This window comes from Lissotriton vulgaris, chromosome 2_1, assembly GCF_964263255.1.
Source record: "Lissotriton vulgaris chromosome 2_1, aLisVul1.2, whole genome shotgun sequence".
In the NCBI taxonomy this organism is placed as follows: domain Eukaryota; kingdom Metazoa; phylum Chordata; class Amphibia; order Caudata; family Salamandridae; genus Lissotriton; species Lissotriton vulgaris.
The window spans coordinates 1,289,109,550-1,289,130,850 of NC_141687.1; the positions used below are offsets into that span (position 1 = coordinate 1,289,109,550).

Below are 21,301 nucleotides of genomic sequence, written 5' to 3' on the forward strand. Positions count from 1 at the left end.
ATTACCCGGGGAGGTAAATTGTGTATAGTTTACACACAGGCTTGTATTTGTTCCATATTTCATTACCTAGGTATTCGCAAGAGGTCTTTGGAACAGTGTTTTAACGTAAGTGTGGAGCGATAAATGCATGCTATGCCACCTCCAGCTCTTCTGGATCTATCCAGTGTGATGATGTCATAGATGGGTAGTACTAGAATGTCCAGAATGGGTGAAGAAGAATCACTGAGCCATGTTTTAGTTAAGATAAGGAGGTCAAAGTCTTAAGCAAGAATTAGATCAGCGATATCAGCTGCGTATCTGTAAAGATGCTCCGTAGTCTTGATAAAGGAACAGGTACAGGTTTATTTGAAGTTATAACAGCAATACAGGTGAGTGCCAGGAAGCAGCTGAATCCAAGGACTGCTTCAATGTAACTGACACACACATACGAATGATGCACATAACACATTCTAAACTAGAACCTCGTGCATATAAACAAGAATACAGCGCGAGTCTTAAAGGCATACTAAAATAGAACGACATAACAGTGTCATACCGCCAACCTGCAGTTAAGGAACATAGACCTGAGATTCAAGTTGGTACCTAATGTTTCATGGCGTGTAAGGGAGACTTGAAGAACACTGTTCTTGTTCAACGATCTGTAGTTGAGACTGAGTTTTTTTAGCAGGTTGGAGGGAATAGTCTGGATAGTTACCGACGAGGGTGATGGGTCCTTATGTGTATTGGTATATGTTAGCAGAAGGGAGGGGATGTCAGCATCAGATAGGTGTTCTGTGACCCCTCTGGGGTCTGGAGGAAGGATTGCAGTGGGTATCAGTTCCCAGTCTTATATAAGCTAAGGGCATGCACAGATCAGTTAAATGGATCATGGGGGAAGAGAAGGGCTCATTATTAGGAGATGGTGATCTGGGGACATCAGCGACAGGTTCCCGTGTTGCAGTCGCAGGGGTGGAAGTGAGGAAGCCTAAGTGATAAGATAGAGGTGGTGATGCCTGTGTTTCGACCGTGGAGCGGTGAAGAGACGTTGACTTTGAGAGGAGATAAGGACTTGTTTGACACCGTGTTTTTGATCTTCAAGAAAATGTCATCAATTTTTTCTAGATTACGGTCAGAAGATTGTATGAGAACTTCCCATTGTTGTAAAGGGAGATGATTGCCTCAGCCTCGAAAATCGCAGAGGGCTTTATGGTGATTTGTAGTCCATGAGGTATTTTCCTGGGTGTGCTTATCTGGAGCGTTGCATGTATTAATTAATATTAATGCGAGCAGAAGTACTGAAGCATCAGCCCAAAGCCATTACAATATGCCCGCTCATTAGAAGCTCTGATGCGTGGAGTCCTTCTTTTCTTTATTGTGAAAGCGAGTCACGGAGAGACTTTGTTCTCTTACGCTGTTTAACTCGTCTAAAAAGTCAAGGCCCTGATTGGCAGTGAATAGGTTAACAGATTAGTGTTTGCTTTGCACACCTCAAAAGTATTGGAATGTTATAATAGGGCCCTTTCAGAACATTTGGATTTTATCTGAGGTATGTCAAAATTGTGTTGTACAATGCACCATTTGGTCCTGATTTATTTTTGCTCACGTTTTCACTGTGGTTTACCCCCTTCCAAACCGCTTTGGAGAAGGTCAGCTCACTGCCTTTGCTCACTCACTTCAGTTCAATTGAAGAAAGGTATTTCTGCTCCAGAACTTTCAAAGTTCACCAGCTGCCACTGGATGCATTAGAAAAAATAAATTAAACAGTTATTACAAGTTTTAAGTTTCCCAGGAAATTTATTTTTAAAGCACATTCCTCCTAAATATATAATTCAATGTATGTGACCTACTTAAGCCACTTCAAGGTTAGTGTTGTGCACTGGGTTATTTTTGCTTTTCTTTGATTTCAGGCATGACAGAAAACTATGTTATCTTTGTTGAACAGCCGATTAAGATGGATTTAATGAAAATCATCACCCATAAAATGGCCGGAAGGTCTGTGGCGGACGTCATGAAATGGGACCCGGATGAGCACACGCGCTTCCACATTGCCAATAAAATGTCTGGGGAGGTATTATGCAAAACTTGAATTTGTACAATGGTCTTTACAAATTGTCATGAAGTCTCTCAATTGAAAATGTCTAATGGTAAATACCGAAACATATTAGAAATAGAAACAACAAGACCAGTGCTCACCCAATATGCAAGGAATTAAGCCAGTGAAATATTTATGTTTTGAGCGGGCTGCTTGATATATTTATAGTACTGTATATTAGTATGTGGGTAATGTAAGAGGTCAGGGCAAACTTTAGTACAGCCCTAAATTGAAGTCATATATTACAGGTAAGCCCTTACAATTGTGGGACATATTTACAATGGGATATCGCCACCAGAATGTCACTTTTCACGACGCTCAGGTGGCGCTATGTCCTTCTTCATAATTGCAAAGCTTTTTGCGGCTTAACGCCACCTTATAAATATGGCCCCTTTAGACGCAGCACTTGAATGGGTGTTTCTGTGGGTGTTCCACCGCAACACCCATTGCTTTTGAAGCTACCCCAGATTTACAAGGATTAGTAAATCTGAGGTAGCGCAAAAAACTAACGCCATGCAAGAGCAGGCGTTAGAATGGCGAAACAAGGAGAAATACTTTTATTTCTCCTAGTTTTTGCTTTTTCTATGTGTGCTGCATTCTGCACACACCTAGAAAGAGCCAAATGCTGTTAATGATTGTTTATGAGCAGGAAGGTGTCACTTCCTGCCCATAAACAATTATTAAATAATGCGATTTGCTACTGATATGGGTGCTGCATTCTGCAACACACATATAAGTAACAAATCGCCATTAGTGATTGCTTACGAGCAGGAAGGGACACCTTCCTGCACATAAACAATCATTCCCTGCAACACAGGCTCCCTTGCACTATGGTGTAAGGGTGCCTGCGTTGGCTCGGGGCATCCAAATTAAATTTAGCACTAGGGAAAACATAGGGGTGCGCCGTATTCTTGTGAATACAACGCACCTCTAAGTTTTCAAAATGTGGGAGTGCGGCGCTGCGACATTTGGTGCAGACCCCCGCTGCAAAATTTTCTTGTGGTTATTTTCCTCAGTGTTCAAATTCTCCTGCAGAATTGTCACTGTACCCTTTAATGTTGATGCATTTATTCATATTTTAACAAAGCAGAATCATAACTAAATCAAGTGGGTGCTGAGTACCTTGGCTACATAGCTTCCATTCCACCCCATGCCTCTTTAATCCATCACCAGACACTCCCTGCCTCTTCGACTTGCTCTTTGTAGTTTCTTTTTCATCAGTGCTTTCTCCCTTTGTTGCTGTTTTTCCATCTTTCGCTCTTCCTTTCTGTTAAGCCACCGGTTCAAATTAAGCACCGATGCTAGTCCATACTTCTTGGGATATCATTTTACAATCTCAAATGTGCTGCAACAACAACAACGCAATGGTGTGAATTTATGGTTACAGAAAAGGAACTTACTGAGAGTGCACCAAGCCAAAATGTACATAGTCTTCGAAACACCCTTAAATAACTATTATAATTTAAAACACACACTAAAAATTGCAGACAGAGGCAATTTAGTGCTCCCACAATATAGGCCATAGTTATCATTGAGTTGTGTCGGCCTTGCGCCACCCAAGGGGGCGCAAGGACGACGCAATAACTAAGCCAGATTTATTAAGCATGTGCCCGAGTTAGACCCGGTAAGAATTAGTGCCATTCTTGCAACTACACAATCCTCTTCCTGAACTGCTTTCTCTTTGCCACATTACGTTTAACACACATTTAGCATTTGTGACACTTGGACTGGTTTCGCAGAAACACTGACCTTGCTGACAAGGAACACTTCACGAGAATACGATCATACTGCCTTGGTACTGGTGCAAGGCCTCTCACATGCATTATACACATGTGTTTTATTATAACATCTATATGGCGACACAGCTAACCTTAGAACGCAAGCAGTGGTTGCCTGATCACAATCTCGGCCCGAGGCAAGGATGCCTTTTTCTATGTATAGCCTTTTTTCCCTAACTCAATCAGAGGAGACACTTCTGCTGACTTTGAGGGGTCCCTGCACGGGGAAGCTTTCACCTAGCAGCTGACTGACATCGCCGCAAGGGGTTTCCAGTTCGTGACCAAGATGGGGGTCATACACTCTTACTCACCAGGTAAAGGGGTTAGATCATCTAGACTGGGGTTTTCTTGGCAGATAGTACATTCACACTCTGGACACATAAGTTAGGGTTAGCATCAGGGCCGGACTGGCCGTAGCAGTCACCGGGCGTTTCCCCGGTGGGTCGCCAGGGTGGGGGCTGGTTTTGGAACCCTGGGGGGCTGTTTTTGTTACTAGGAGCTGGCAATATCGCCCCTGGTAACAAAATGGTCCAAAACCAGCCCTAGAAAACAGCTCAGCCGCACTCCCCCCTTTCCCCCACGGGGGTTAGCCGATCAGTTTTCCAGGGCCTGTTTTGGTTCCCAGTCCGGCCCTGGTTAGCATTGTGGGAGTACGCTGGATTGTTATAATTTATTTAATGTATGCATATATAACCTGTCTCAACAAGATGGTGGAACTCTTTGTTGTATTCACTGTGTTGACACTTATAACTTTTGTCTGCTTCTATTAATAATTGCAGACCATATTTTCTATATAAGAATCTATATAAGAATCACTCTGGTTTAATAAATATTGAAAACGCCCCTTCGTGTATTCTTCGTATATTTCTCTGATGCCCAGAAAGCACAAATGACTGAACGTACGTTTGAAGTCTGTCACCACGTTCCTGGGGGATCAGAATTGTCATGTTCAGTGGTTGCCAGAACTGTTCTCTCCCTGTTCAGGTTTAGGGGGGCTAAAAGTGGCACTGCGAGCAAGCTGGGCTAAGGGACAACATATCCCACAGAGGTCTGTGGAATTAGTCTGGCACCATCCTAAGTTCATGCTGTCTGCAAGTTCCAACTGACTAGTAGAAATTATACGACACTGAGAGGGCACCAAGCAAGAATGTACACAGCCTTCGAAGCACCCTTAAATAACTGTTATATTTTAACACGCACACAAATATACGCAGGCAGTGGCAATTTAGTACCCTTCACACTATGGGTCATACTTCTCATTGAGTTGCTCCGCCCTTGCGTCATGCAAGGGGGCACAAGGGCGATGCAACAGCTAAGTCAGATTTATCAAGCTATGCAAGGGCACCGTGCATGGCTCTGCATGGCTGGATAAATCTAGAGTAACGTAGAGCAAATCTCTGCATTGAGTTACTTTGCCCCAGGGAGGTGTTCCATGGGTGGAGTGTAGGTGTTCCCACACATTCAAACATGGATGCTGGAGTCAAAATGCTATGCCTCCCCAGGTGAGGCCTAACAATGAGAAATATCTTTATTTCTCCTCATCTTTTCCTTTTTCTTTGTGGGCTGCATTCTGCAACACCCATCGAAAGAGGAAAATGCCTCAGGGGATGTTTTCTGTGCAAGAAGGTGTCCTCCACAAAAACAATCCTGCTTACAGATGCAGGCGTCCTTGCAACATGGTGTAAGGGTGCCTGCGTTGGCGCTAGGCAGCACATTGTGCGCCAGCTCAAGGAAAGGACGGGAAAGTGCTGTATAATATGAAATACAGTGCATTCTTACCCTTTCCATTCAACGCAGCTCAAAGCAGCAAGGTGGCTTGCTGCGTTCCGCTAGGTGAAGGTTTCATAAATGCGCCCCTGTGGGAATTGGATTTCAACGGCGCTTCGTAGAGGCAGGTGGCGCTTAACCAGGGAAAACGTTAGCTTACAGAAAATATGGTTACTGAAAACAAACTACTTTTAAATGTGCACACTCTTCTGAAGATTTATAAAAGAGCGACATACACATCAGGAGTTGCATTTAAGCATGTGAGGAAATATCACACTGGTAGTAAGATGTTACAGTGAAGCAATGTCTGAGGAAATGTATGACCATATGACAATTACACTCATGATAATGCATTGAGCCTGCAGTAAACAGACTATTAAACCAAGCACTGTGTAAAACTGTGAAAGGGCAGATTAGAAGTGCTAGCTCTAAAATGCTGTGGATTACCAGAAAATGCTGAAAATCTAAGAAATAGAATAGAAAGTTGTTAAGGATTGATTGTTGGAATGCACCTACTGTGTGTGTTGAACTTGTGTAGTGCGCTAACATACTAAAATCAACGAGAGCGTTAGATAGGAACAAGTGCATAGTGACTGTGCATCCTCCTGGATTAGGTGAGAAAAGTGAGGCAGGTGCCAAAAACATTAGTAGCCACATATGGTTGGGTGTTAACAGCTAAAAATTGCCCTTTCCCCTCAGGCAGTTAGGCGTTGGGGATCCTTAGAGCACAGACATTAGTTATTATTGCATCTTCAAACGCTGGCAATCTACATAGCTAATGCAACATGATCTAAAACAAATAGATCGCACTATTGAATAATTTTATCCAAAGTTACCAGGTACTTTTCGTTTTATGCCGGATGGCATAAACTCATATGGGGTAACTTCTCAACAAAAAAAGACAGTTTATCTGTGAGGAGGCAGCTAGTTTCCCTTATTTTGTTATTGACTGGGATCCCCGCTATATGAAATACAACCAACATAGTGCCATGATAAGAAGATTTTAACCAAAAGTAATTGTGCTCCAAAACAGAGATAATCCATCTCTCTTAACTACTTGCGGACAGTGTCAACATGACACCTATAAGCAACTACTGACGGAGTCCTGATGAAGGCCTATCCGAAACGCGTTGTTTTCGTTTTCCAACAAGCCGCCAGTCTCTGTATAACTAGTCATCCGTGACACATGAGTTTTCAACTTTTGATCTAATTAGTAAATTGAAAAAAAGAAAAATAGGATACGAATAACGTGCATGCAAATTATTTGAAAATTGAAATGTATTTACTGTCTAAGCAAGAGTGTACATGTGGTTCTTAGAAGATTACAAGTTTTGTACAATTTGTTTATCATTGTGTAATAATTTATAAAAATATTTTTCTATGCCAACAAAAGATATGTGAATATCAAAGATAAAATAATAAACCATTTATGTAAATATTTATCGTGTATCAGACATTTGCATTTAGAGCATATGTATTCTTTGTTAGTCTTGAGTAAACATGTCAACTTACGGTAGAACACACTGTGCCCGGTGTCCTTGTATTTCCACAGAAACCTTTCCCCTCATCATGCATCCCTTCCTTTGGCTTTTGCCCACAATTGTGTTATGTGCAAGCAGCCTCGTTAGAGTCCTTAGAAGAAAAACTTGTTCTAAGTTAACCCCCTGTGCAAGGGCACAAATTCTTGGGGCCCAATTGCAGGTTGGGCAGCACAGCGCAGCGCAGAGAGCAATACTGATGTGCCTGATCACCCAGGTGCACCAGGTGCAAAACCACCAAGCCCAAATGAACAGGCAGAAAAAGCCAGCCAGCAAAATCGAGTGTGGATTTGCCAGGGGCTTAACAAATGCCCTCTGCAGTGTGGGGCGATAGGGCCTGAGCTCCAGGGGGGCACCGCAGCACAATACTCTAGCCTGAGAGCTCCTGAGTGAGTCCGAAGGGGGGCCCCTCCATGTACTTTGCAGATAGGCCCCCTCATGTTCCGTTACGTCACTGCCAGGGGCTGCCGACACAAGTGTGGACAGACACTTCCCAACCTCTTCTTATGGCCCGAGGAAGCAGGCCATCTCCCCGCCCACAGCCTGCCCTGCCTCCCTATACTTCCCTGGCCTCTGCTCCACCCAACAGCCTGAATAGTTTCCCTGGCAAATTGTCTTTGGAATGGGTATATCGATGTAAAAAAAGGACCCCGTAATTCAGGGTCCGCCTTGTTATTCCCTCATCTGTGGACAACTTGTAACTGCATGGGGCAGGGGTTCAATTCACACTGCAACTGAACATTCCGGACACAACACCCCTGCAGTCATGCAACTTGTAAGCGAGTCCCAAATGCTGATTAAATTACCATTATAATTAATTACATATATTATTAATATATATAAAATAATTATATTAAATATTATTCATAATATATACAGTAATGATACATCTCGCTGTTCTGATATTCAAGCTCCTCACCACGATTGGTATCATAGCCTCTTAGCGCTATTGGAACACTCCTGCGCCACATTGCATAGCTCATTGTGTCATTTCGTGCCGGTTTGAATCTCGCTCATGCGCAAGTAGATTGCTTCACACACGTTGGCGCCGCATTGCTTGGACATACTAGCTGAAACCTGCATTAGTTTTTCATTGCCGGTCCTCGGCTGTGCCCCATTTGGCTTCCTGTTTACGTAGCCATTTTGTTGTTGTTGTTCCCTCTCCTGGCCCGTGTCTCCTCCTCGATCCCGCCTCCCAGCTGAGACTCCCTCGCCCCCGCCCACTCCAACTTCTACATCTGACAGATGCTCCTGCGCGCAGCGTTCACGCGCAGCGGTCGCGCCGAAGGTGCGCCAAAGGTAAGCCCTTCTACGCCCGTCCGCGCCTGGACCGCGCCCAGCGCCGGTCCCCCTGGCCCCCGTACCACCCACCCCACCCGCTTTACTTATGACGCCTCCACCCTCCTAGCCCTAAACCCCGGCAGACAGCCCAACTGCGCCCAAGCCACTCCTGGACAAACCCATGGACCCTTTACATGCAACTCCTGCAAGTATGATGGCACCAAAACCAACTCCTCATCCACCAACACCAAACAGAGACCTGGCACCAACCACCTAAAATGCATCCTGCTCAACACCCGCTCGGTCCACAGACACGCCATTGACCTTTGGAATCTACTAGACACCATCTCTCCGGACGTCGCCTTCCTAACAGAAACATGGATGAACGCCTCCTCAGCCCCAGACATCACCATTGCCATCCCGGAAGGCTACAAAATCATCCGAAAAGACCGCACCTACCAAACAGGAGGAGGCATCGCCATCGTCCATAAGAATTCCATTCGCATCTCAACCAGCTCAGACGTCGACTTCGCTAGCGCCGAACACCTTCACTTCCAGATCCACACCGACCCCAAGACCACACTCAGAGGCACACTCCTCTACAGGCCACCAGGACCCCGGGCACAATTCAGTGAAGACATCACTGACTTCATCACCCCACACGCCCTCCCCTCCGAGGAATACATTCTTTTGGGAGACCTCAATTTTCACCTGGAAAAGAGCAACGACAGCAACGCCAACACCCTTCTAGACAATCTCGCCAACCTCGGACTCAAACAACTTGTCAATACCCCCACTCACAACGCAGGTCACACACTCGACCCTATCTTCACCTCCAGCAAACATATCTCCTTCAGTCACACCACAGTTCTCCATTGGACGGACCACAGCTGCGTTCACTTTGTCTACAAAAAGACCACAGCCCACAGCCCACAACCATCCTCAACCTACTCTGCGAAGAAACTGGAACAAAATCACCATCAACCAGATCTCCTCATCGCTGCTTCAAAACCCCCCTGCCCACTCTTCGAACCCCAACCAAGCAGCCATTAACCTCACTCAATGGCTAACCAACAGCGCCGACAACCTAGCACCTTTGAAAAAACGTCTACTAGGCAGCAAAAACGCCCCCTGGTTCAACGATGATCTTAAGAATTCCAAGAAACTCTGTCGCTCCTTTGAGAAGGCCTGGAAAAAAGACCCAAACACCAGCACAAGGGACGCCTTCAAAAACGCCACCCGCATACACCACCAACTGATCCGGACTGCCAAGAAAGCCGCATTCAAGGAACGACTAGACAACAACGCCCACAACAGCAAGGAATTATTCAACATCGTCAAAGAGTTTACCAACCCCACTGCCAACTCCAACGACATCACCCCATCTCAAACCCTCTGCGACTCCCTAGCTTCGTTCTTCCACAACAAAATCGCAGACATCCACAACAGCTTCGACAACCAACCCAGAGTCCAACCCACACAAACTTCAGCTGCACCTCCACCCCCCTTGAACATCCTTAAAGACTGGAACCCAATCTCCACTGAGGACACCATCCGCCTGATGAACTCCATCCACTCTGGATCACCTACCGACCCATGCCCTCACCACATCTTCAACAAAGCGGGCTTCATCATAGCACCACACCTCCGAGACGTCATCAACTGCTCCTTCAACTCCGCCACCTTCCCGGAAAGCTGGAAACACGCCGAACTCAGCGCCCTTCTGAAAAAACCCACAGCGGACCCCACCGAACTCAAAAACTACCGCCCCATCTCGCTCCTTCCATTCCCGGCCAAAGTCATCGAGAAAGCCGTCAACAACCAGCTCGCCGCCTTCCTCGAAACTAACAAATCCCTCGACTCCTCACAGTCCGGCTTCCGAGCCAAACACAGCACTGAGACCGCCCTCATCGCAGCAACAGACGACATTCGAACTCTACTGGATAATGGTGACACAGTCGCCCTCATCCTCCTCGACCTCTCCGCAGCCTTCGACACAGTCTGTCACAACACCCTGTTACAACGCCTCAGAAACATCGGAATACAAGGAAAAGCTCTGGAATGGATCACCTCGTTCCTTACCGGAAGAACTCAGAGAGTCCGCCTCCCACCATTCAAGTCAGAGGCCACTGAAGTCATTTGCGGCGTACCACAAGGATCTTCACTCAGCCCCACCCTCTTCAACGTATACATGAGCCCCCTCGCGGACATCGTACGCCAACACAACCTCAACATCATCTCCTACGCGGATGACACTCAACTGATCCTCTCGCTCACCAAAGACCCCAACACCGCCAAAACCAACCTACATGAAGGAATGAAAGAAGTAGCTGAGTGGATGAAGCACAGCCGTCTGAAACTGAACTCAGACAAAACAGAAGTCCTTATCTTAGGTACCTCCCCCTCCGCCTGGGACGACTCTTGGTGGCCAGAGACTCTTGGAAAAGCACCCATCCCGACAGACCACGCGCGTAACCTGGGCGTCATCCTGGATTCCTCACTCTCGATGACCAGACAAGTCAACGCCGTTTCATCCTCTTGTTTCAACATTCTTCGAATGCTCAAAAAAACATTTCGCTGGATCCCCACCGAAATCAGAAAAACGGTCACCCACGCATTGGTTACAAGCCGCCTGGACTACGGTAACACCCTATACGCCGGAACCACCGCAAAACTCCAGAAAAAACTCCAACGCATCCAGAATGCATCAGCCAGACTCATACTAGACATTCCGCGTAAAGACCACATTTGTGGTCACCTGAAAAACCTCCACTGGCTTCCCATCAATAAGAGGATAACATTCCGCCTCCTAACCCACGCACACAAAGCACTTTACGAACTTGGATCCGAATGCCTCAACACACGACTTTCCTTCTACACCCCCTCCCGCCAGCTACGCTCTTCCAACCAAGCCCTTGCTGCTGTCCCTCGCATTAACAAATCCACCATGGGAGGAAGATCCTTCTCATACCTGGCGGCTAAAACCTGGAACTCACTTCCCATTCACCTTCGCCTCACTCAGAACCACCTAGCATTCAGAAAGCAACTTAAAACCTGGATATTCGACAAGTAATTCCCCACCCTTCCTCAAGCGCCTTGAGACCCTCTGGGTATGTAGCGCGCTATATAAATTACCGACTTGACTTGACTTGATGGGAGTAAAGGATCGACAGGATCACGGGTGGGAGAGAGGGTGGGTCTCTGGGAGGGTGTTAGCGGGAGCACGGGTGGGATCGCAGTGGGAGAAAATAAAAGTCTTTTTTTCATCGTAGCAGTCAGTGGAAATTTACTTTCAGCCTGTTTAAAGTTGAAGGGAAACCTGATACAGAATGGCATTGAATGAAATAAAGCTCCTGTCATGGAATGTTAATGGCCTTCGTTGCCCTAGAAGACAAAGGATAATAATGAAATATTTGGAACAATCCTCTGCACAAGTTATTCTTTTACAAGAAACCGATTTAGACTACCTTGAAGCAAAAGTTGTCTTCAGAAAATATAAATGGGTGGAGAATTTTCATTGTTCAGAGCAAACTGTGCACAACAAAGGAGTAGCGATTTTATTTAGATCTAATACAGACAGCTCCATTAAGAACACGTTATCTGACCAATCTGGGAGGTGGATTTTGGTGCAGGTGATAATTGGGGGGTGGAATTAGCTATAGTGTCCTATTATGGTCCTAATGTTGATGATCCGGCTTGTTTACTTAAAATGCAGGCCATATTGGCTGAAGTCACCATGCCAATTATAATCGCAGGCGATTTTAATATCCTTCTTAACCCCTCCAAGGATAGGTCTAATCTTAGTCGCCCTGTCACAGCTCAACGCATGCGCCGGCCAATGATTAATATGCTGCATGAGCTCGGATTGGTTGATCTATGGAGCGTAAAGAAGGAGGGTCAACCGGGTTTTACTTTCTTTTGTAAAAAATATGGCCATTCTTCCAGACTGGACTATATCCTTACAGATAGGTCATGTCTGGACCGTTTGGTTGATATCTCTATCCTTCCAGCCCTTTTGTCCAACCATGCTCCAATAACCTTCCTCTACTGTAAAGCAAAATCAACTATTGCTCCTAGGTGGACATTAAAAAGGGCGATGTTGGCCAATGAAGAGTTAATAACAGTTATTAAATCTTCGACTGTGGAGTACTTCGCTGAGAATCAGGGCTCAACATCATTGGAGTATGTTTGGGATGCATTTAAGGCCCGGTGTACTCCACAGCTGGATAAGCTCCAAAAATAGGGTAGAAAGGTTAGAACTAAAAAGGTTGGAGGAAGAGATTTCTAGATTGGAAAGGGTTAGAACCAACCATCCCTTGGATAATTTATCTCAAGTCCTCAAGGACTTGGAAGGTCTTTGCTTTACATATAGGGATAAGTTGGATCAGAAACTTAAAGCCCAGTGGGCGGTCTATAATATGGAAAACTTTGAATATGGGGAAAAGGCAGGGGCCACCCGAGCTCGGAAGATCAAAAGTGATAAGAGTGAGAAATAATATTAATAAGCTAATGGTAGATGAGATTGGTACAATTTCCTGTCACCAGGAAGATATGCAGAGATGTCTCCTGTCTTGGTTTTCCTCTCTGTATTAAGTAGACAGGGCTCCATCCATTGCCTCAATTCAAGTTTGGTTGGACAGTAAAGCCCTACCCAACTTGTCGAGGGAGGGACGAGATTTGTTAAAACGTCCATTCTCCGATGAGGAGATAAAAGCTATTTAAAGAAGATCAAAAACAATAAAGCGGCAGGGTCAGACGCGCTCCCGGGAGAGCTATACAAAACTTTGGAAGAAGTTATTGTGCCCAGACTCAGAGAGTTTTTAACTTTATTCTCAGCCCTGAGGGTAGAATCCCCCACTCATGGAAGGAAGCAATAATTGTATTGATCTCAAAGCCTGGTAAAGACCCCCTTAGGCCTGACTCATATAGGCCTATCTCCCTGCTGAATGCAGTCTATAAGATCTTCACTAGCATTCTGGCAGGGAGACTGGGTAGGGTCGCTCCACAACTGATCCACGAGGATCAAAAGGGTTTCCTGCCTCGAAGATACATTCAGTAACAAACTCTACAACTAATAGGTTCTATTGACCTAGCGGTGGCACGGTCGGAACCCTTGGCAGTAGCTGCTTATGATGCCGCCAAGGCGTTTGACCGTGTCAGGTGGGTGTATCTGTGGGAGACTTTAAAAATAATGGGTTTTGGTCTTCCGTTTATTAACCCCTTCCATGCTCATGACGGAACGGTTCCGTCATGAGCGTCGGTTGAGCTGTGCTCATGACGGAACCGTTCCGTCATGAGCCCATAGGCTCATTAGAACCTTCAGCACAGCGCGAAAATTCGCGCCGCGATGAAGGTGTTAATGTTCTAACTAAATGCTATGAAGGGGCCTCTGCCGTTATCCTGCTTAATGGTTTACTGACACCAAGCTTTAGTATACAGAGGGGCACACGACAGGGGTGTCCTATTTCGCCCCTGCTGTTTGATATCTACATTGAACCTCTGGCTCAGGTTTTGAGACTCGATGAGAGGATTACACTTTTTCGGGTTTCTGATTTTAAGTGTAAGTTAGACATCTACGCAGATGACCTGCTGGTGTATACCAGTAACCCAGTAGAGGTGTTTCCCAGGGTAGAAATCATCTTGGAAGAGTTTGGTCTGCTCTCAGGATACTCAGTTAATCCATCTTAACCCCTCCCCTGCTGATGACGGAACCGCTCCGTCATCAGCTACGGTTGGGCTGTGCTGATGACGGAGCGGTTCCGTCATGGCCCGGCCGCCGCGCCTGCGCGGCACTGATTTTGCGCCTGCGCGGCAGTTGTATTGAGCGGGGCGGGTCATGACGGAACCGCTCCGTCACCAGCACAGTTCAACCGAGGCTGGTGACGGAGCGGTTCTGTCACCAGCATGCGGCCGCCCCGCCCCGTTAGCGCTGCGGCGGAATAGCCGTCGCAGCGAAAGGGTTAAACGGAGGTTATGTGCTGGAGAGTCGAAGACTATGGGCCCTATTAGGATGGCGGACGGGTCTGCGTCCGTCGCCACCCCAAAGGAGGAGGGACCGTCCGCAGGGGCAGCGGCGGTCCCTCCGTACGAATTAGGATGTGACCGCCACCCTGGCAGTCACATCCTGTATGTTTAACATTGCGGCGGGTGCTGCTTGAAGCAGCACCCGGCGCAATGTTGAAAATGCAAGCAGTGCATTTGCATGCACAAAGCGGCAGGCACCGCGCGGTGCCTGCCGCTTTGTGCATGCAAATGCAGGGGGGTACCATAGGTACCCCCCATGTGCACCCCCACGCCCCCTCCCTTCACCCGGGGGGCCGGCAACGGGGCCCCAAAAAAAAGACCGTATGCCTTTTCGTGGCGGCATTGCCGCTGCGGAAAGGCATTATGAAATTCAAATCCTAATATGGCTGGCGGTGTCTGCTAGACACCGCCATCATATGAGAGCTTTTCCGCCGCGGTCTCGCGGCGGAAAAGCGGCGGACGTAAAAATGACCCCCCAGTCATCCTAATCTGGCTAATGACCCCCTATGTTGGGAGACACTGTGGGGAGTTTAGGTATTTGGGGATTATTATAACCCATAATATAGAGGAGATTCCCACTATTAATCTGAAAAAAGTATCTAAAGAAATCGACCATCTTTTTCTGAAATGGCAGAATCTCCCCCTTACCATCTACGGGAGAGTAAACTTGGTCAAAATGGTCATTCTGCCAAAGCTGATATTTTTGTTTGGGGCTATAACACTTGATTTCCATGGAAAGTTACTGGGAAACATTCAAAGTAAGATAGGGAGCTTTATATGGGCCAATAAAAACTCCAGGCTGTCTTGGAAGAAGTTAAAACGGAGGTTGATTAAAGGCGGCCTTGCCCTCCCCGATATTTCTTTATATTCTCTTGTTTTTTTGTTTAAAAATATCAGTTGCCTACTCTCTTCTCCCCCTAGTTCCAATGGGGATTGATTCTGGATGCTATGGTTCATTTTGAGGGAGGTAGTACCGGATTTTTGTATAAGTTTGGTGCTCCCAGATTTATCAAAAAGGTACAATTAAAAGTAACGAGGTCAGCTCTCAGAGTGTGGCAAAATTTGAAAACAAAGTGGGGAATAAGATATTATTCCGATTTTGCCCCAATTTGAGACTCTCCAGGACTCCCCGCCTGCCTAGATGACACCTTGGCTATCGCTATTAAGAGGGCAGGAATTGGCATCTGGTCCGATTTAAAATCACAGGACGGAGTTCATCCATGGGAAGTGTTAAAAGCTATAACAGGGGGTTCCCTCTCCAGCTTTAAAGTTTTTGTTGTTAGGATTAATCTTTTTTTCTTTTTTTTTGGAAAACCTTTATTATGTAAAGAAAGAGACAGTTACAGACCTACAACCACGGAGGCTGGTCAGTCGCACACAACAATATCAACATCAAAGTACACAGCTCTTCAGCCGACAACCCGGGGGTCCGGCAGCGATATCTCGCGATCTTGTAAAAGCATGTGGTATAAATAGGATTAGTGAAAGGTTTCACATTTTATATTTTATATAAATAAAACAACAAATAAAACACAAAGAAGATCGAGGCATTACTGTGCGATAGATTGGCTGCCCTTTATGTCAGTGGGAGGTGGGTGGAAAATATGCTACAATATAAAGGAAGAGAAATACTGGGGAGGGGAGGGGGGGGACCCAGGGGCAAAGCGATACAGTGTAGTCGACAAAAGCTAAGTATTGGGAACGCACAGTCAAGGGAGAAGAAGCGGATCTGGAATGTCGGTGAATGGGGGGGTGCAAATCTCTCCACGGTACGCATTCCATTGACCCCAGACCCTACCCCATTTCTTAGGTCTGCCAAGGGAGACATATACAGTTTTTTCCCTGAACATGGACCAGTCCATGTTTTCTTTCCATGTTAGGAGCGATGGCGGCCTCTGAGAACCCCACAACTGGGCTATATCTCGTTTAGCAACCATATTACCCAATGTGACCCATTGAGTTTGAGCAACAGTACAGTCATTCGGCTCCCAAACATTCAACAGACAGCGTCTGGCCTCAGGCAATAACACAACACCCGTCACCTCACCCATAACCGCATGCACTCGGCGCCAGAACATCGCCACCTCCGGACATTCCCAGAGGATATGCAAAAACGTAGCCAACATACCACATCCACGCCTGCACAACCCATCCACAGAGAAACCCATATGTACCAGTCGTGGGCCCGTGACATACACCCGATGCAATATTTTAAGTTGCACCAGCCTAAGACGTGCCGGAATCGCGACCTCTTTGGGGTAAGATATCGCCGCCTGCCAGTCTTCATCATCCAGTTCTAGCCCGTCACTAGTCCAAGCATTCCGCAATTGTAGAAAGAGGTCCGAGCGATCGTTGATCAGTTTCTTATAGATAAGAGATATGGTGCTGTCGGGGACGTATCCGTGAAGCACTCTATCCTCAAGAGGAGAGGACTCCGGGATCGTAGTACCAGCCGGGAAAACCGAGTTAAGCGCATGGCTGACTTGAAGGTACCGGTAATATTCCCTGTCGCTCAGTTTATATTCCCGCTGGAGTACCTCGAAGGTCTTGACTTTGCCCTTTGCCCAAAGGTCGCCCACCCTGCTGATACCGATGAGATCCCACCTGTCAAAACCCTTCGACGTCCACAGGCCACCTAGCGCTTCCGCGGCGTACAAAGGAGTCGATTTCGTCAGTTTATCTGTCCATCCCGTGGCGGCGGTCGCACTTCCCCAGACTCGCACCGCAACTGCAGTAGGGCCTGTGAGGTGTTTCCGGTCGGCTCTAGAATAGAGCGCTCGATTGTAATCCCCCCCGGGCAGTTGCCATCTGTTCATCTCAAACGCAGGGTTCGGGACAGGGCCGTACATAGCATGGTTCACCGCACTCAACTGGGAGGCCCAGTAATAGCGTTTGATGTCGGGCAATGCGATACCTCCATCGTACCATGGCAAAGTCAATTTCGCCAATGCGCTTCGCGGTCGCCCACCCCACATCAACTTCCTCTGCAAGCCCTCGATCTCTCGAAAATAGCTAGCAGGTACCAAATCAAGTGTATTTTGAATGGCATATAGGAAGCGGGGGAGAGACATCATTTTGAACAGGGCCGCCCTTCCCAAAGGGGAGAGTGGCAAGCCACACCACGCCGCAACATCCGACCGAAGCCGGGAGAGCGGAGGCAACAAATTCCGCTCATAGCGGGCTTTAGGATCCAGTGAAATGTAGATCCCCAAGTATTTAAAGCCAACTCTAGAAACCTGTATCGGGCAAATGCGGGGAAGAAGAGGCACATCGTCCGTGAGCGGATAAATACAGGACTTGGCCCAGTTAATGACCAAACCGGAGTTCCTCCTAAAGGAGCGTAACACATCAAACAGGACACCCAACGACTTACGGGGAGAGGTAAGATACAACAATATATCATCGGCATAGAGCGATATCCGGTCCTCGAAGTCAGGCGACCATCGGATGCCCTTAAGCGACGGTTCCCAACGTAGCCATGCAGCCAGGGGCTCAAGGGCAAGCGCAAGCGCAAAGAGGAGCGGTGACAAGGGGCACCCTTGTCTCGTTCCGCGTCCGAGGGTGAAGGGCTCCGAAGCCCTGCCATTAACCACCACCTGTGCCAGCGGCTGCTCATACAAAAGCTTAATCCACCCAATGTATTTAGGGCCGAAACCAAACTTAGCAAGGGCAGCCCACAAATATCGAGGCATCAAGAGAAACCAAGATGTCCGGCTCTCCAAGAGACCCCGCCCTTGCTAAGACGCCATCGAGGCGACGCAGATTGAGCGCGGTATTACGGTGGGGTATAAATCCAGATTGGTCCGGATGGATCAAGTCAGCAATCACCGTAATCAGCCGATTTGCCAAATGTTTTGCGAGAATTTTGGGCTCAACATTCAAGAGCGAAATCGGTCGGTACGATGAGCAATGATCACGGGGCTTGCCATCTTTATGGATGACCACAATAGATGCCAATCTCTGATCTCGAGGAAGAGATCCGAGATCTCGCGATGACAGGAACATCCGACGAAGATACGGCGCCATTTTGTCGGGGCATAGTTTGTATAATTCCACTGGTATCCCATTCGGGCCCGAGGCCTTCCTGGAGCGAAGTGAACGGATAGAGAGAGCTACTTCATCGGTGGAAAAATCCGCCTCCATAAGCTCCTTGTCCGAATCCGACAGGCTAGGCAAGGCGATATCCCGAAGTAATAAATGCGAGTCCTCTTCCGGCCTATCAGAGACCGGCGCATACACCGCCTGAAAGTGCTGGGCAAAAACTTGGAATATATCAATCGGGTCCACGACACGCATACCATCCATCCTTTCAACAGCAGGCACCACCCGATTCAATCTATCCTTTTTGTCCAACCATGCAATCAACTTTCCCGCCTTATCACCAACATCATACAAACGCCCCTGTTGCTCACGGTGCATCGCCTTGGCCGCGTCAGTGACCAGCGCCTTGTAGTCAGATTGTTCCAGGGCCAGAGAATGCACCACCTCCGGAGTGACCCCGGACTCCATCTGCCTTTTTAAGTCAGTGATTTCATTTTCCAGATCCACCACCGCAGCATTGTTACGCCTCCTTTCGCTGGCAATGAGGGACAAAACTTGACCACGAATTACTGGTTTATAAGCCTCCCACAATGTAACAGGGGAGGATACTGATCCCTCATTCTCAGCGAAGTAGTAGTCCATACACTTCACCACTTCCGACCTGATCTTAGGATTACGAAGGTGCCAGGGGTTGATCGGAGCGATCCGGCCCTCGGCACCCAACTGTATGTCAACTGTAAGCCAAAGCGGAGAGTGGTCAGAGATACCCCTGGCCAAATTCCTAATTTCCCGTACAGAAACCATCTGTGCTGCCAGTACAAGAATATAATCCAATCTCGAGAGACTCCCATGGGCTCCCGAATAGAAAGTATACTGGAGCTGTCCAGGGTGCAGTTGCCTCAGACAATCGACTAGGCCAAGCGTGTCAAGGAGCTTCCCGAGCCAAAGCTGTGCCGCAGACAGGGCTCTTGGGGGGCTACGGTCTTCATCCCCACTAACTGCAGAATTAAAATCGCCACCCACTACCAGTATGCCGTCAGGAAGCCCCAGGATCACATCACCCAAATCAGCAAATGTGGTAGCCTGCAGGCCAGGGGGGACATATACAGACAAAATGGAGATCGTTTTCCCTTCCCACCGACCCGTAATAGCCGCATAGCGGCCCCTGTCTTCCAACACTACGTCATCTATCTCCAGGGGGAGGGAAGTTCTTACCAGGACCCCCACCCCTCTCGACCCGGAGGTAAACCCTGAGTGGGCCACCAGACGGTAGCCCCGTCTATTCAGTGCGTGGCATGTATTTCCAACCAAGTGCGTCTCCTGGAGTAGAATCACGTCTGGGGCACCGCGTTTCAAGTATTGCAATACAATTCCCCGCTTTATCCTATCACCAAGACCGTTAACGTTCCAACTCAGCACCCTAAGCTCCCCCCCCCCCCCATCCCCGCATTGGGCACCCAGCCCCCCCCCCGCCCGGGAACAAGCACACAGGATAAAAGACAGAACATAGCGCAGCCTCGAACAAAACAAAAAGGAAAAGACCCCCCCACCACCCCCAAGGAACCCTGAAAAACACCCCCCCCCCACCCTGCACCCCTGCGTTAGACCAGAAAGCCACCCCAACTTGCAGTGTGCCTGTCGCCCCATTAAACTAACCTACAAGAAGAGAGAGAAAGTCCCCAGAGGAGGAAGAAGAGGCCCGATTCCCCCCACCCCCGGGTATCCACATTATAAAGCAAGTCTATCATAAAGCCACTGCTATAAGTTCGTAGTAACCGGCCCGCCGACGTAGACTCACTACTCCTGTTCAGCCAGGCCCCCCTCGGCATCTCTCGAGCCCTCGCTGCTGGTGCGGTTTGATGGCAATGTGTCCAACCAGTCACTGACCACTTCGGGGCGATCAAAGAAAAACGCCCGCTCCTCATACTCGATCCTCAGTCGGGCTGGAAAAAGCATGGCATACTTCAGTCCCATATCTCTAAGCCGTCTCTTCACCCCGGTGAAACCCATGTGTTGCTTCTGCACCGCCTGGGTGAAGTCTGGATAGAAACTAACTGAGGCATTGTCAAATTTAGTGGGACCTGTAGTACGTGAAGCTTGCAGGATAGCGTCCCGGTCCCGAAAATTAAAGATCCTGGCGATGATAGGCCTTGGTGCGGCCCCCAGCTTGGGCTTCCCACCAGGAACTCTATGTGCTCGCTCCACAGTAAAAAAGTTGCTGAGGCCCTTAGGCACAAGATGTTTCAGGACCAGATCCTCCACCAGAAGGTCCGTGGATACATCCACAGAGTTCTCCGGAACCCCCACGATGCGGACGTTATTGCGCCTGGCCCGGCTCTTGAAATCCTCCAGCCGGCGGGCAAACTGGTCGTTGGAGGTACGGAGAGTGCGAACCTCAGCCTGGAGGTCCGAGACATCAGCGGTCAAGCTTGCAGTTTTAATGTCCAGGGACTTGACCCGTTCATTCGTCTTACCCAGGTCTGGCCTAATGAGGTTAACCTCGATCGCCACCGTGTCGATCTTCGCAGCGAGGGTTTCATATTGTTGGCCATAGCCGTCCGAACACTGGTGATGGCGCCCATGATGTCCTTCAGTGTCGGCTCCTCCGTTGAAGGAGTACCATCTCCGGTTCCCTCGAGAGCCTTGCTCGCTCCACCTGGGGACCCTTTTGGGCAAGTGTAGCGCTCTATGGTCTGGGTTTGAATAACACCACCGCGATGCGTGCCCTTGGTGTTCCGCTTCTCGGCATCTGCTTTGCCCACCATAGTGGGCGATGAACTCCCACAGAGCCGGTGGGATCT

At 48.0% G+C, this 21,301-nt stretch overlaps 1 protein-coding gene across 1 annotated transcript in view; it reads left to right on the plus strand.

Moving 5' to 3' along the window:
- Positions 1 to 21,301, plus strand: part of LOC147732519 (carotenoid-cleaving dioxygenase, mitochondrial-like) — an 816,482-nt gene that overhangs the window by 640,272 nt on the left and 154,909 nt on the right. The window contains exon 7 of the mRNA XM_086958818.1: positions 1,887 to 2,047. Coding sequence (XP_086814944.1) covers positions 1,887 to 2,047 — 161 coding nt within the window. The remainder of the gene's footprint in view (positions 1 to 1,886; positions 2,048 to 21,301) is intronic.